Source organism: Balaenoptera musculus, chromosome 10, assembly GCF_009873245.2.
Source record: "Balaenoptera musculus isolate JJ_BM4_2016_0621 chromosome 10, mBalMus1.pri.v3, whole genome shotgun sequence".
Classification (NCBI taxonomy): domain Eukaryota; kingdom Metazoa; phylum Chordata; class Mammalia; order Artiodactyla; family Balaenopteridae; genus Balaenoptera; species Balaenoptera musculus.
The window spans coordinates 90432962-90450289 of NC_045794.1; the positions used below are offsets into that span (position 1 = coordinate 90432962).

The window sequence follows — 17328 nt, forward strand, 5'->3', positions numbered from 1 at the left end:
ACCGGCTCTCAGGGTGGTAGGGCCCTGATTTGCGATGTTTTCTGATTTCCATGGTGTAAATACTCCAATCACGGATGATTTCACGCTACGAAGGTGATGTCACTGAACACAGGAGTAGGAAAGACATGTGCACAATAAGTTCTCGTGAGCTGGTCTAAGCTGGCTCCCACACACCAATGGAAAAAGGAAACTTTAACATGAACTTTGAATACTTTTGTGATGTTTTCCTTCTTTTTACAGTATTTATGTATAACTTTTGTAATAACAAATACTATATATGTAATTTATGTATGTGAGATATATATATACACACACATATGAGACATATACACACACACCAACTTATGCATATCTGTGTGAGGATTAGTCCTAATAGTTTTCCTAAATTTTTCAGTAAATCTGAGTGAATGCACGTGACTGCGTAACACATTGAGGGCCTCTCATAAATCAGGCTGCTGCTGCGGCGTTTCATGATTAACAGGACAGTTGCCACGATTTACCTTGCTGGCCCACATCTGCTACCTAAAACATCTGGCCTTCAGTATTGAGACAGAAGCTAAATGGAAAATGTGAAAATGCTCTGAGGGTTGGAGCATGAAGTGAGATCTAACCTCAGGCAAAGAGAAAAAAGAGGTTCAAGTTCAAGCAATGAGAGAACACAACGGGAGAACAGAAAGTGTAAAGTTGCTGTTTACCGACTTTGCTCTCTACACGGAAGTGTGTCCAGTAGCTCCTTACAAGGGTGGGAGGGGAGCGGGGAAGAAACAGTCTGTACTTTCGTTTATTGATGCAGCGTTTGCTGGTCACACTGCAACTTGATACAAACAAGCCCGGCAGAGAGTAGGGCCCTGACTCTTGTTCTCATCAATGTAAACACAACATTAACATTGAAGATTCAAGAAAATGGCTAAAAAGTCCAGTGTCCCTTCAATCTGTGTAACGGTAAAGGTGCTGGCCTACCCTTGGATGGGTCCCTAAGGGAGCCTGAGGTCATGACCTCGTCCCAGCTGCAGCGGAGTGGACGTGAACACAGTGGAGCCCAACGCATTCTTCCCGAAGTTCTCCAAACGGGCTTGTGAATCTTCAGCACTGGGCTCGAGTGAATTATGAAAGTTCTTCTAAAGGCCTGAGAGGTTCGTACCTTTCGCGTGCATGGAAACCGTCCCTTTAAAGCCCTGTCCCCATGAATCAGTCACTGCCAATAGAAAACGTGACTGGTTGTGAAACAGCTGGTCTCTGTACTTCCACAGTGCCCATCGTAGCCCCTGGATTCTGGACAGTAGGGAATTCAAGGTCATGGGGCCTCGGTGACCATCCCAAAGAAGGCGACCCACGTAAATATTGGCCGCAGACTCCTGTCCTCCTTGTTGGGCCACTGCTGATTGATAGAGGGATGTCAGCTAAGGCAGCTGTTTTTCCTTCAGAGCCTTAAAGGATCAGGTTTTCTATTTGGGATTCCCAGACCAAAAATAAACAAATAAACAAAATCCCCCAAAACAAGAGTGACCTTGAGGATAAAGAACCAACTAATCCCACGTCTAGGTCCTGCCAAGTACAGTGTCCCCACTGGGTTTTCCCAAACAGTTCCGATCATTGGGGGGCCCTCCTTTTGGATACCCAGTTGAACTGCAGGGTGAAGACGAAAGTCTTCTCTGATGAAGAGACATTTTTTTGCTTTTATTTCCTTGGATGGCTATAACCCCTACACCCTGCCTTCTCTTTTTTTAAAAAAAAAAAAAGCAATGAGAATATCCTGGAGACGTGCCTGGTGGTGTGCCTTTGCGGTAGGATAACCCCCTTGCTCCCTCTCACTCTCTGGGTCCCATTCTTGGAGAGACCACGTAGGTGGGCTGTTTTTCCATGCTCTGGGAGTGATGGGTCATGGGCCAGAGAGGGACCGGCCGGATCCTTGTCCCAGATCTCCGTAGGGAGGGCAGCTTTGTTGGGCCAAAGAGACAAATAAAAACAAACCAAAAACAGCGATGCTCAATTTGAGTTTGAAGGCTGGGCCCCAAACAGCAAGTGGCTCTCCCCCTGCAGAACGTCTCTCCCTTGCGATGGGCTTCTTGGTGCTAGCTGTTGTTCTCGGCCGTGAGATATTTGAGGGCGGCAAAGCCGTAGCGGCGGGACATGTCCTGCTGAAACTCTTCCTTCAGGGTTTTGAGACAGATGCGGTATTGCTTGTTGGACCGGAACTTGGTGATGTCGAAGCTAGGGGCGTGAGGCATGTGGATCATGTACGCGTTGGGCAGCACGATGAATTCATACTCCTGGAAGCAGACAAGAGCAGTGTGAGACCTGCAGAGCCCCCAGTGATGTATGATGAACACCCAAGCGGATGGCCGCCTGACTAAGCGAAGGAGTAAGTGGTGAATGACACCAGTAAGCAGGACAGCACCACCATGTGGAGGGGAGCAGTTCAGGGCTGTCTCCATGACCTTCGACACATTACCTGGCTTCTCTGAGCCTTAGTTTTCCCATGTATAAAGTGAAAGTAATAATACCCACCTTGAGAGATGACCAGTAATGTATGGAGAGTGCTGGGCAGAGCTCATGGCCCATAAAAAATTCCCGATTAAGTGTGAGTACACACCCACATGTTTGCTCTAGAATGACACAAGCCACAGGAGACTCTCTTGCTCGATTAAGTGATGTCTGCTTATGTGACTTCTCATAGGGTCTGATGAGATTTAACAGTCTCGTCAGATTAGTACAAAAGAGGGGACAAAAAAGGAATGAGGAAAAAGATGCTCCACTGGACTGAAGCTCATCAAGAACAAAATTCTCAAAAACAAAACAAAAAAATCCCAACAAAAACCAAACACCAAAATTCTCACCCACACAGCCTTACGACGAGTCATCGTATGGTATTCTCCACTTTGCAGAACATAGATAGGAACTCAGATAAAAAATAAAATGCTTCTAAATAGCCAAAACAGGTGACATAAATTCGGGATGTGTAACTCAAAGGAGAACCAGCACAGCTGCACTCAGAATTACAGTCTCTGACTTTGGACAGAATGTCTGATAAGCTTTGGTCATCTAGTTTCCCAGCCCAGAGCAGATCAGCATAAACTCAAAGGGAAACATCAAGATGGGGAAAGGTGGCTGTTACAGGTGCAGGAATACTGACAGCAGCCAGAAATGACAGTTGATGGTGAGGAAGGAGTGAGAAAAACCATGAAAAGAAAATGCAAGAACTCCCAGGGCTTAGCTGTCTGGGATTTTTCACGTGGGGACAAAGAGCCCTACCAATCCCACCAGCTGGATTACCTGTCAGGTGTGTACTCATTATCTCCCTAAATCACTAGAAAGGGTAAAAATCACTAGAAATGGTAAAATTATGTTTGGCAAAGCAAGGAAAATATGCAACAAATTTTCAAGAGTTCTGTCAAAATTGTCGAAAACAAAGCCCAGGTCTGAGTGCTGGAAAAATTAACTTTATTGAACCAGTTCACCTCACCACACTGCCGGATGCACGAATATTATGACACTCCTCTCAAGCAGAAGCTGAGGCAGACTAAGCATTTCTGTTTGTGAGAAGCACTGGACCACCTCCAAGACTGAAAAAATGGACACTACAGGTCGTGCTCTCCGTTGTTAAATATGGACACTCTTCCATAACCTTCTATCTACATCAGTGCTTTGCAACCCTAAAGGCTTATTCAAATCACCTGGGACTGCTCTCAAACACACCGGAACTGTTGGAAAGTTCTCCAGGTGACTCAGGGCAGCCAGCACTGGGCATCGGTTGCTTTTTCTGAATTCAGGATGCCCCTGTTGAGAAATATTTACACTGCGCTCCGAGAGGAGGTGCCTTGGGGAACAGCATACAGAGAGACCAAAGGGTGGGGTTGAGGGGCCTAAGCATCCTGCTCCTAACTCAACCAGAATAGCTTTGCTTTTGCTTGTTTGACACAGGGGTTGCCAAGCTGTGGTGTGTCTGGCCGGCTGCATGTTCTTTAATAAATAAAGTTTTATTGGAACACAGCCACGTCCATTCTTTAGATACTGTCTACAACTGAACGACAATGGCAGAACTGAGTAGTTGAGAAAGAAGCCTGTAGGTCCCACAAAGCCTCCGAAATTTACTATCTGGTTCTTTGGAGAAAAGCTTTGCAGACCCCTGGTTTAACCTATTAGAATTCTGCAGATTTCTTTTGAAGTAGGTGCTCAGTTAAGTATTAGTTGAATGAATGAAAAGGTGTCATGATTAAATACAGCCTGAAAATCATCCCTCTTTTAGTTACAGGGTAGAATAAATAGCTGCTCCTCAGCTGCGTGCTTTGTGTCATTTATACCGAACTCCTAGAATGCTTTGTGTCAGTTACATGACTCACAGGCTGAGTGATGAATGGTCATCATTTGCTTGTCTTCATCACTGGGTTGAATGAGGATGAGGGGGTGAAATGGTTTGTCACAGGACACTCACATGTGCCTGAGTCCTGGCTGGGAACCCAACTGTCTGTTACTCAAGGGAGAAGAAAGAGAAAAGGTTTGGGAATCAACAGCCCTGAGAGTGAGTACTGTCATCTTCTCACTCTAGATCCCTGAACACGTTGTGTTCCTTCTCTGTTCCCCGCGTCTTATCTCCAAGGCCCTTCCGGCTTTAAGATCCAGGCCTCCCCTTTCCCCACAGCACCGGGTCCATAACGTCCCACTCTTCTCACCTGGGCATCCAGTTCCATGATGTGAGCCACCTTGTTCCAGCCAAAGCCCACAAACCTCCGGTCGTACTCAGGGCAGTCCCGTCTCACGACAACATATGGCTCGAAATCGGCCTCCCACTCAACCCGGTAAGGCGTGGTGGCGGTCCGCCACTTGGCAAAGTTTGTGGGTGCGTGGCCTTTAGTCCAGACGTGGTACCTGGGACACATGGAGAAAAGCCACTGTGTGGAGGGAAGGAAGCTCAGCTTTCCCAATGCTGCTGGTTTGGAGGACGAAGAGCTATGTGCTGATATAGTCCTTGTTGTGGGTTGAATTTTGTCCCCCGCTGCCCCCAAAAGCTATGTTCAACCCCTAGCCCCTAGTACCTGAGAACGTAACCTATTTGGAAAGAAGGTCTTTGCACATGTATCAAGTTAACAAGAGGTCATAGTGGATTACTGCAGGGTCGAATCCAAAGGCTGGTGTCCTTACAAGAGGAAATTTTGGATACGGAGATACACAGGAAGAATGCCATGTGAAGATGAAGGCAGAAATTGAAGTGATACACCTACAAGCCAAGGAACGCCAAGGATTGCTGGCAACCACCAGAAGCTGGAAAGAGGCACGAAAGAAATCTTCCCTAGAGCCTTTGGAGGAAGCCAGGAACTACCATCACCTTGATTTTGGACTTCTGGCTTGCAGAATGGTGAGAATAAGTTTCTGCCACTTTAAGCCACCCAGTTTGTAGTACTGTGTTACAGCAACGAATACAGTCCACTATCTACATCCTTTACTAATGAAGAGGCTATCACTATGAAAGGGTACATGACTTTCTGGAATGCTCTCTGTCATTTATATGGAACTGCATGTTAGTCTGTAATAGGGTCATTCCTACCAGGGACCATTGTGGAAGGCAGAAGATTCTCTTCTGGGTGACCCTGCCCTTGTATAATGTTCTCCCTCTTGAGGCAGAACCTGTGACTATGGTATCACCTCTGTGATTATGCTACATTATATGGCAAAAGGGATTTAGTACATGTAATTATGGTTACTAATCAGTTGACTTTAGATTAATTACAAGGGAGATTATGGGGGGTGGGCCTGACTTAATCACGTGAACCTTTAAATCTGAGTCTGGAAGAAAGCAAAAAGCCATGCGTGAGATGCCTATGGGGGCCACATGGCAGGCCTACAATGACAAGGAAAGGAATTCTGCCAACAACCAGTGAGCCTGGAGGAGAACCACACCCTCTAGGGACAACTGCAGCCTTGCCCACACTTTGATTTCAGCCAAACGAAACCCTAAGCAGAGAATCCAGACATTCCATGCTTGGACCTCTGACCCTCAGAGACTGAGAGATAATAAATTTGTATTGTTTTGAGCTTCAAAACTTGTGGTAATTTGTTATATAGCAGTAAAAATGAAGACAACCATACAAAAATAATGATAATAAGCCAGTATTTAGTAAGCACTTACTCTATACTGGTTATATTGTACATGCTATACCTATAGTTTTAAATTCTTATTACGTGCCCAGTGTCAAGTTACAAATAGCAGTGGCGCAGTTGAGATTCAAACCTAGGCAGCCTGGCTCAAGGGCCAGGACCTTTAACCACTATGCTGGGTTACCTCTCTTATATGTCACTGTCACCACACTCTCTGGCCTATATCTAGAGCAAGTAGTCAATGGCTGTGCACTAAGTTGAACAGATTAATGAATGAATGAGCACTCTAAAAACTTGAGAGGTACCTGAGACAGAAGCCAGTTAGTGGGGCAGGAATGTGCCTCTGGAAGCTACAAAGAGATGGCAGCAGGCTGAGACTCTAGTGAAAGAACAGATGGGGCCCAAGAAAAAGAACATTCTAGAAAGAAAAGCTTCAGAAAATGCCCCAAGAAACCTACTGTCAGACCAGTAGACAGTGGTCTCCAGGACTTGCTTTCTGAGACCATCCTCAGCCTCCAAACACAGTGATGAGAGAGATTTCCTGGGTACACCTTGTGGGATGTTGCTTAGAAGAGACACGGGGCACTCTGCTTTGAGCAGAGGTTCTCCAGCGTGAGTGTGTATCAGAATCCCCTGGAGGACTATTTTCTAACAGATTTCTGGGTTCCACCCCCAGAGTTTCTGATCCAGTAGGTCTGGGGCGGGGCTTGAGACCTGGCGTTTCTAACAAGCTCCCAGGGGACGCTGAGGCTAGTGGTCCAGGGACCACACTCAGAACCGCCGCCCTGGAGGACGGATGTGTAGGTGTGTGGGTGATTTCTCATTCCAGGCGCAGGGCGGAGTAGGTTTCAGCTGCTAGGAGGCTTAAGAGTTCATCGTTTGGAGTGAAGGTGACAAAAGCAATTTCTCGGAGGGAAGGTCTGTCATTTAGCACTTGGCATGGTGGCTTGCAAGCTGTTGGCCAGAGCAGCAATCACGGACACAGCAGGCCAAACCCCAGCTCTCAGGCCCACGGACTTGGCCTTGAAATGAGTTCTTAAATAATCTGGGGATGGAGATGGAAGGAAAGATGTCTTGGAAATTTGCCGGGTGGTCAGCTATCAGGCTATGGCATCTAGAGCCTCTATTTTTGCATGCATCTTCAAATACTGGTAAGAAAATTCAGGACTTGATCAGTGGTCTGACGGTACTTCGGTTAAGGGCACAGGCTCTGTAGTTCCTCAGACCTGGGCTGAATCCGGGCTCTGTCATGTACTGGCTGTGTGGCCTGGCAAGTTATGTAGCCTCTCAGAGCCTCGGTTTCTTTATCTGTAAAATGGGGACAACATATCTGCCTCATGGATTTGTTGCGAGGATTAAAGGAGGTGATCACAGTGCCTGGCTCATGTTAAGCACTCAATAAACGGTAGTTATTGTTTTTTTCCAAAAAGAAAGGAGGATTGGTTGGTGGAGTATTAACTCTTTGAGGCTACTTTCCAGAATTCTGGAGGGAGGAAGAAGGCTGGAGTTTGAGTCCTGGCTCCCCCAGGACCACTCCACTCCTCAATTCCTTTATCTGTATAAAAGGTGAAAAGGCAGCATCTCTGAATCGTTGCATGAATAACCTACCTGATAAAATTATTTCACAAAATAATGTTTGAGAAAACCTTCCAGAAACTTCTAGTGACTTAACAGTGGTATGAAAACCTAAGTTATTATGATCTTTCCAATAAAATTCAGATTGCCTAGAAATGTATGTTCTTTAGCTCAAAGGAAGTGTTGGCCATTCTTACACGGTTCAAAAGGGAGGTCTCTCTTTAAAATGGAAGCAGAAGGAAGGCGCAGCTCTCTCTTTCTTCCAACTGCTCTGTCAAGAGACCGAGCAGGATTCCCACTCCCCCGCCAGGGGCGCGACCCTTAATGCTGTAGCCTGTCCCCTGCAGACAGAAGCCATTGGCGCCTGTGCTATCCTGCAGACTCTGGGCCCTTTGGACAGGCGGAAGGGTAGCTCTTCTGCGATGTTTCTGCAGGACTCAGGGGTCTAGGAAATCAGGGAAATGAAGGGTTTGTTTGAAACTGTCACTCGGGCAACAGGAAAGTCAGCTGCCGCATCTGTTGTGTCCAACCTTGGCGTCACCTTGATGACTTTAGTGGCTGAAGCTACTGCTGCCCACCCCAGGCCCGAGGACCTCGGAGAACAGACCACCCACAAGAAAAAGGGAGACGGCCTCCACGGCACTAACACGACGAAACGCACTTACCAAATGACTGAATGGACAAACTAACCAAGAGAGGAATCAGAGCCGGGAGACAGGAGCGGAACTTAAACTGAGTGAAGTAGGAGAAGAAATAAGCCGACTGCCCTGCCCAGTGTTCCCGTCCTTGCATGTGGACACACAGGTCGATCACACATGTACAAAAAGCGCATGGCACGTGGGAAGAGAAACAACACTCCAAGCACACAGTTTGGGGCCAGCGGTGCTTTCTTTGGCCTTAAAATGGTCTAATGCCAGCGACAACTGTCTGGGCCAGCAGCTCTGGCGCCTGGGTTCCCAGGAGCGAGAAGGGCTTCAGGCTCCCCCCTCCCCCAGGAGGCGGCAGTGAGGGCCACTCACCTGAACGTGAAGAGGGTCCCCATGTCCAGCATCGACAGCAACTCTGCCTTCGACTTGGGGAAGGAGAGCCGGTAGCGCAGCGTCTCGAACGCAGGGACGATCATCACCTTCTTGGTGTTGGCAAGGTCGAGCTGGATGACAGACTTCCTGGAGAGTGGGCAGGAAGAGAGACATGGTCCCTGTGATGCCAGGCAGAGGCCTTCCCCACGGGACGGCATGGAGGTGGTTGGCACAGGGAGGGGTCAGCCTCTCGGGTTAAAGATGGGGGATCCGAGGCCCGGGGAGGCCAGGTGGCTGGTCCAACGCCACTCGGGAGCCCTGCTGTCTCTGGACCAGAGAGCAGAGTCTTCCTGGAGAGTGAACAGAGAGGCTGGGGACCCTCCCTCACTTTCATAGTGTGTGCCCCTGTCAGAGCCAAGTGCAAAAGCCAAGTGTCTGGGATGCACAGGGTTTGGAGATCTGCCTACTTGCTGGGTCCGCTGCGTCGGCCACATGCTCCTAGTGCACCACTGGCCACAGGAGAGTGGGACATAAAGCTAATGAGGTGATCACCAACTTGGGCATTTGTGGGTCCCGTCTCTGTGACTCTTCAATCCTTTCACTCCTTCACATCCCGAGCCTTCAAACTGGCCAGACACACCCCACGCAGCCAGCAACCAATGCGCCAGAGCTCTGCCATCCCTCGTCCTCTCATTCACTCCTGGCCTTTGAGCCTGGCCTTCTGCTTCTCTGAGACCCATGTCCTGCCTTCTGGATTTATCTGCCATGGCCCAGCTCTGTGGCCATCCTTTGAAAGAGAGAAAGGCCCAGAAAGGTCACAGTGCACGAGGCTTGCAATGAACACAGACAGGATTTAAATCCTGGCTCTGCCACTTTAGGAGTCTTGCCATATTGTACAAGTGATTTAGCTTCTCACGACCTCAGGTTCCTCCCTAAAATGGGGCCATAATAACTCGCCCCTGAGCTGCTGTGGAGACCGGACAAGGTAATAGAAATACTAGTACTGTTTGGTACACCTGGCACATGGCAGGCTGGAAGCGACAAATGGTCCCTATTACACGGCAGTGCTGTCCTCTTCCCTGGCTTCACCTTCCAGCATCTCTTCGGCCGTGGCTTTGATACTTCATGCGGGCTTCCTGCTCAGACCACGGACCCTCAGGTCTCAGGCCAGCCTGGGCTGTCTGCTCATTATCTCTGAGACAGAGAAAGCAGTCTCCCTTGGGGTAATGCGAGGCATTGAAGGCACTTTGCAAAAATACTGGAAGCAGCGGCCCTCCAGAGCAATACAATTGCTTGCTGCTTAAAGTCACTTTCACTCAACAGGAGTCTGAGCCTGTGCATACGCAGGCACCGGGGCTGGTCTGCCAAGAGCCACCCTACAAGGAAGGAACATGTTAGCCCTGGCCAGCGTGGGACGAGAACAGAGCGGCGATCCAGGAAGAACGGCAGCAGCGTTTGGAAGCAACAAATGAGGGGGAACCTGGACCAGGTCAGGATAAGGACAGGTCTCGGAAACCACTCTTGGTTAAGGGGTCTCACCAGCTCCCAGTGCAGAGGGGGTGGTTGAGATAGACTGGAAATTGACGTGGGACTCCTCCAAATATCAGCTGCAGTTCACTCTTTATAATTATGCTTAAGTTAACTATATACCGAATAATACATGGCCCTCATGTCACTATTTCAGGGGAGATTTATAAACGATGACACCAAGATAGAATCTGGGTGAGCTATATGTAGCCGGTTGGAGGACCAGAGGTCTGAGTCACCCTGTTCTGGCCTGCATTTCTCTCTTTGTCTTCTCTGAGCAATGACTTCATACAAACACCCGAGGTTTCCTCATTGATGGCCAGGCATTCTCTTTCATATCAACCCTACACTGGACATGGGCAGAGCTGGAGCTCATTACCTTTCCCCCAGGAGAGGTATGTACCTTATTTACAGATATGGGTGTTAGGGATGGGACATATGGGTCTAAAGAATACCCTTGGATCAAGATGGCAAAGCCCCTGGAGGGAGGAGGGAAGATGTCCCAGCACTGATGGGTGGTTGCTATTCATTCAACAATCACCGAGCACCTACTATGTGCCAGGCACTGTGCTTGGCACTTGGAAATACAGAACAAAACATCCAAAGTCTCTTCCCACCTGGTGCTTACATTCTCATCTGAAATGTCTCAGGATACTTAAAGCCCAAGGGCAAGTATCTCTAAATTGGGGCTCGAGATTGCATTTGCAGTTAATTATTTGAAGATATGATTGCTATGGAAATGGAGTGGGAGGCTAGGAGGGCTGAACCATGAAGGGAATGGTGAAGTGTACACACATACACAGTAGGTATAGTGATCTATGAACATGGATGTCTCTATCTATATAAACCCCAAATTACTATTACAGTCAAGGTTATTATAGAAGCCACTTCTTGGAATAGAAGATAATTCCCCCTCTCATGGTCCCGGTACATAGGGGCAGCTCTGAGCTATGCTGACACAGGTGAAGCCCTGGCCAGGGCCGGGTGTTCAGGGGTAGACACTTGGGCTGAGCAAATCAGTTTCTCACTCCTGGAAATCTGAACAGATGCAGAGACTGGAGATCACAGAGCTGACTTGCACTAACATCAGGCAACACTCCAGAGGTTTCTGAACTTCTGCTGCAGAGGGGCCCGGAGCTGCCCAGGGTTAATTATGGTCCCAAGTATTGGTTTTCCAAATCCTACTTTGATTCCATAAGATAAACCATTCAACATTTTCCCCCCTTTGATTTCTTTTCAGTTTAATTAAGTGCCTAGCACTGGTGTCTGTTGCTTGCAACAAACCCACCAATATATTGCAAGGCCCAGAGTAAGCAGACCCAGTCAGCAGCATGCCCTGCAAAACTGAGTCCTAGAAAACCTTATTTCCCTCTGCACAGAGAGCATCAGACTCTCAAGTGTTTTCTGCAAATTCCCTTAAACCTCGCTAAAACACAAAATGCCACGGAGATGGATTTGTCACTAGATAGGTCCGTTTCAGCCTCAGTTCAAGGAGGCTTTGATACCGATGTCCTGAATGGGTCTCATTAGGAAGTTGTTTCAGCAACAAAGTGGTTTCAGGGCACCAACTCTGAGCACATCTGTTCCTTGAGATGGTAATGGCAGCCTGGGCTTCCCTGCACTGTGTCCTGCTAGCACATACTACCTTGGCTGGGCCTGCTGACCACCTGGAGTTGCATGGTCTGTGGCCATGCTCTACCTGGAAAGCGAGTCTAGCAGGGGATGGAGTGTTTCCAGTGCAGAGTCCTCCAGGAGCAGGGGAGGGCAGGATGGCGAGGTGGGAAGGCTGGCCTGGGAGCCAAGAAACCTGCGTTCTGCAGCCAGCTCTGACCAGCCGAGTGGTTCTGGGTCCCATCATTCATCTCTCTGAGACTGGTTAATCTAGAGTATTCAAACTGAAGATTTTGGAAGGCAGTCTGGTGCAGTAGTAACCAGGCAAACTTGGCTTCTAGCTGACTCCACCACTCCTCTTGGGCAAGTCACTTGAACCCTTCTGAGTCTCCAAGTTCATGCATGGGGTAAATACTTTGATGAGAAAAAGCACACGGTGCGTGCAGAAGTGCTGGTGCAGTGCCTGGCACACGCTAGGTGCTGACTACACGATGGCTGCCATTCCTGATGGTTAGTTTTCTGTGTCAGTTAGGCTGGGCTGTGGTGCCCAGCTGGATGGTCAAACAGTCGGTCCCGGCCAGGGCTTCACACGGGGAAGCACAGCTCAGAGCTGCCCCTATGTACAGGGACCATGAGAGAGGGAATTATCTTCTATTCCAAGAAGAGGCTTCTATAATAACCCCATTTTGCCTTAGAAGCAGGTCTAGATGTTGCTGTGAAGGTATTTTGTGGATGTGATTAACATTTAGAATCAGCTGACTTTAAGTAAAGGCCCTTACCCTTGATAAATGTGGGTGGGTCTCCTCCAATCAGTTGAAGGCCTTCAGAGCAAAAACTGAGCTTAACTGGGAAAGAAGGAATTCTGCCCCAAAACTGTCACAGAGAAATCCTGCCTGAGTTTCCAGCCTACCGACATGCTCTGTGGATTTCGAACTCGCCAGTCGTCACAATTCCTTAAAATCACTATCCAGCCATCTAACCATCCTACGGTTCTGTTTCTCTGAAGAATACTGATTGATCCACTTGCCCTTGTCCAGGACCCCTTCAAAAATATTCAAAAACCTACTAGAACGTTTTTGGACTGAAAACTTGTAAAAGACACCCTAGGTATCTACAGAAGTAAATGAGAAACCCGCTGGTATAACAACACGGCAAACACAGTGACTCAGAGGCAGCTGGCACCGGGTTCAGGTCCTGCCTGCCACCCTCCTGTGACCTTGGCGACACTGTAGTCACAGGCTCCCCATCTGTAAAATGGAGGTAACACTCCTCTCTTACCAATCAGAACTGCTGTGAGGATGAAATAATCATTTAGAGCCAAGCATGCGCCTGATTTAGAATAACTGAGTAACAAATGAGCTTGCATCCCCTTTCCCAGCTCAGCTTCCCGGTGGGCCTGGTGCAAGAGAAAGTACGAGGGCAGAGGGTTCAGAAAAGGCCACAAACTGCCCACAACCAGGACAGATTTTCTGGCTTGCCAGCCTGCTTGTCTATGGAGACAGAGTTTATTTGATTTCGGTCTCCAGCCACCTCCCCGAGTCCTCCCTCATGTCAAAAACAATTCAGGTGTTTCTGACAGAGTAAATTCATCCCTTCCAGTCTCGCGGAGCCGACCTGATAGCAAACAACTGTGAGCTGGGTGGTGCCTGTCTTCCAAGTCCCCCATCTCCTCTCCTGTGCATCTTTTCCCCTCAGCCTCTCGTGCTAGTTTACTCAAGTATGCAAATAGTTCATGGCCTTTTTTGCTCCCATTTGGTAAAACTGGTGACCGGGTTTGCGGTGGGGGGGGATGTGAGTAGCAAGGCTTCCTGTGCCAGTTGAGGGGACGGAGATGGGAGGAGACTGCAGGCGTTCATGGGGCTTAGCGCTAAGTTGAAGAAACAGCACGAAAGGGTACACTGTTAGGTAGATGGGCTTCCTGGTGCTTAAAATGACCAAACCTAAGACTGACCCTGGCAGTTGACTGCGTATGCACAAACATGCATGCACACGTACGTGCACACACACACACACACACACACCCCCTCCCTCTCTTCCTCTCTAACTCCATCCTTTGCCCTAGAGGCAGGTCTCTGCCACCAGGAAAACAGCCCAGGTTCCTGGCATGAAGAGATTACGGGAAAGTGTCTCAGAGAAATAAGAAACAGTGATACACTGTGTGGTTCTAATGACGTCACCTCATCAGTGGTGAAGATGAGGGCGCTGAGGCTGCGAGGCTTAGGTTTGCAACCCGGCTGCTTACTTAACCTCTTTGTTCCCCAGTTTCTGTCTATAAAGATGGGGACGGTGATCACAGCATTAATCTCAGAGGGTGTTTGTGAGGACTGAATGAGTTCCTATACATAAAATGCTTAATCCGTGCCTGGCAGGTGACAAGCACTGATGTGCGCTGGCCATCGGCGTGAGTGCCCGCCCCTCTTCTCATGCCAGCCTGACCGTGCTCATAAAGCCTGGCGCCCACCCCGGATTTTCCCACTTTGCTCTTTCATTGGTTCCTCGCTTGTTCCACTCTGTGCCAGGCACTATTGGAGCACTTGGGATACACTGGTAAATAGAACAGGCAGAAATCCCTGCCCTCGTGGGGCTGACATTTTACAGGTGGGGGACAGACGAGAAGAACAAATAGTGAATCACATAGTTTGTTGGAAAGTGAGACCTGCTGAGAGAGAACGGAGCTGGGTGAGGGGTGTTAGGAACGCCGGAGGTGGAGAATGGGTTGTACTTTTTAAATAGGCAGGTGTCATGGAGAAGGGGATATCTAAAACAAATACCTGGAGTAAGTGAGGGAGCATGCCATGTGGTGACCTGGGTTAAGAGCTTTCTGGGTTAAGGAAACAGCCAGTGCAAAGGTCCTAATGACAAGAGCACAGTAAGGAACAGAGAGAGTACCTAGGAAGGGGACCAGAAAGGCCATGGGGGAGGGAGAGGGTGCTGCAGATCATACAGGGCCTTACAGATCACTGAAGGGTGTGGTGGGCAAATGCCTCCCCTGCCTCTCCCCCAGTGATAACCACCTCCTAATCCCAGGAACCTGCAGCTATGTTACCTTACACAGCAAAAGAGACTCCGCAGATGTGACTAAGGATGCTGAGATAGGAAGGAAGGTTATCCCGGATTATTCAGGTGGATGCAGTGTAACAGAGAGGATTCTTCTAAGAGGGAGTTAGGAGGCAGAGGCTGGAGTGACACGGCCACAAGCCCAAGAAGGTGGGTGGTCTCCCAGCAGCAAGAAAACAGATTCTCCCCTAGAGCCTCCAGAGAGCAGCCCTGCTGACACCTGGATTTTAGCCTCCACAGACCCTTTTCAGCATCCTTACAAAAGCAACAGGAAACTAATACAAAGGTCTTGAGATCTTCCTCAGTGAGACGGGGAGCCAGCAGGGAACTTTGAGCTGGGGAGTCACCAGGGAACTTTGAGCTGGGGAGTGAGAGGATCTGTTTTCTGTGTTAGAAGAATCACTCTGCTGCTGTGTTGAGAGCCGACTGTAGGGTTGCCTGGGTAGAAGCTGGGAGGTCAATCACGAGGCCCTTGATGTAATACAGGTGCTACCTTATGGGATGGCCAGATATTCCAATGTTTCAAGAGGAGCCAACTAAAACGGTTTTCAACCCTTGTGGGGAATGGGTCTCTCTCAGGGGCTTCCAGTTCGAAGAGAGGCTGAAGAGTGAGAAAAAGAGCTTGATTTTCCGCATCAGACGATGCAGATTCTATCTCAACACCACTTCACTAATCGTGTTATCATGGGCAATTTTCTTAACTCTGGGCTTTTGTTTCCTTATCTTGATGATAATAAATACTTCACAGGCTTGGTTATTAAGAGAACTAAGATAATATATTCATTAATTAGTGAATATTTATGAAGCCAGACAGAAATATTGAGTCCAGAGCTGGGTGAACAGATATAACCTCTGTCCTGACAGAGCCCAAAGTGGAGGGAGGGAGAGAGGCAGAAGTGTAGGCTCTCTGGTGTGGAACTTCCCATCACTGAGCTGTGTCCTCTTCATTTTTTCATAGAGACAAAAAGTATACTAAAGATTATCAGGCACTGAGCAGAGAGGGAATGGGGAGTTATTGTTTAACGGTTACAGAGTTTCAGTTTTGAAGGCCCAAAGAATTCTGGAGATAGATGATAGTGATGGCTGCAAAACAATGAGAATATTCTTTTAATGCCACTAAACTATAAACTTAATGTATAGATGGGTTAAGATGATATTTTAAAAAATTTTAATTTTATTGGAGTACAGTTTTATAATGTGTTATTTTCAGGTGTACAGCAAAGTGATTCAGTTATACATATACATATATTCATTCATTTTTAGATTCCTTTCTCATATAGGTTATCACAGAGGATTGAGTAGAGTTCCCTGAGCTATACAGTAGGTCCTTGTTGGTTATCTATCTTATACATGGTAGTGTGTGGGTGTTTATCCCAAGCTCCTGATTTATCCCTCCCCCTCCACCTTTCCCCTTTGGTAACCATAGGTTTGTTTTCAATATCTGTAAATCTGTTTTTTTTTTTTTTAAATAAATTTATTTATTTATTTATTTATTTTTGGTTGTGTTGGATCTTCGTTTCTGTGCGAGGGCTTTCTCTAGTTGCGGCGAGCGGGGGTCACTCTTCATCGCGGTGCGCGGGCCTTTTTACTGTCGCGGCCTCTCTTGCTGCGGAGCACAGGCTCCAGACGCGCAGGCTCAGTAGTTGTGGCTCACGGGCCCAGTTGCTCCGCGGCATGTGGGATCCTCCCAGACCAGGGCTCGAACCCGTGTCCCCTGCATTAGCAGGCGGACTCTCAACCACTGCACCACCAGGGAAGCCCTGTAAATCTGTTTTTGTAAATAAGTTCATTTGTATGTTTTTAAAAAAAAGATTCCACATATGAGTGATATCATGTGGTATTTGTCTTTCTCTGACTTCACTTAGTATGATAATCCCTAGGTCCATCCATGTTGCTGCAAATGGCATTGTTTCATTCTTTTTTTTATGGCTGAGTAATATTGATTATATATATATATACCACATCTTCTTTACCCATTCATCTTTGGATGGACTTTTAGGTTGCTTCCATGTCTTGGCTATTGTAAACAGTGCAGCAATGAACATTGGGGTGCATGTATCTTTTTGAATTATGTTTTCTCTGGATATATACCTCAGAGTGGGATTGCTGGATCATATGGTAGTTCTATTGTTAGATTTTTAAGGAAACTCCATATTGTTCTCAGTAGTGGTTGTATCAATTTACATTCCTACCAATAGTGTAAGAGGGTTCCCTTTTCTCCACACCCTCTCCAGCATTTAATATTTGTCAACTTTTTGATGATGGTCATTTTGACTGGTGTGAGGTGATACCTCATTGTAGTTTTGATTTGCATTTCTCTGATAATTACTGATGTTGAGTATTTTTCATGTGTCTATTGGCCATCTGTATGTCTTCTTTGGAGAAATATCTGTTTAGTTCTTCTGCCCATTTTTCATTTGGCTTGTTTGTTTTTTTGACATAGAGC

At 47.6% G+C, this 17328-nt stretch overlaps 1 protein-coding gene across 3 annotated transcripts in view; it reads right to left on the reverse strand.

Annotated features, from left to right (window-relative positions):
* Positions 1–674: 674 nt before the first annotated feature.
* Positions 675–17328, reverse strand: part of LARGE1 (LARGE xylosyl- and glucuronyltransferase 1) — a 598897-nt gene continuing 582243 nt past the window's right edge. For 2 of the 3 annotated variants that reach the window (XM_036864771.1, XM_036864770.1), the window contains 3 exons: positions 8688–8834; positions 4671–4866; positions 675–2270 (listed from right to left, as the gene is read on the reverse strand). In XM_036864771.1, coding sequence (XP_036720666.1) covers positions 2073–2270; positions 4671–4866; positions 8688–8834 — 541 coding nt within the window. In that variant the 3' untranslated portion in view covers positions 675–2072. The remainder of the gene's footprint in view (positions 2271–4670; positions 4867–8687; positions 8835–17328) is intronic. The other variant, XM_036864769.1, reaches the window with a different exon arrangement.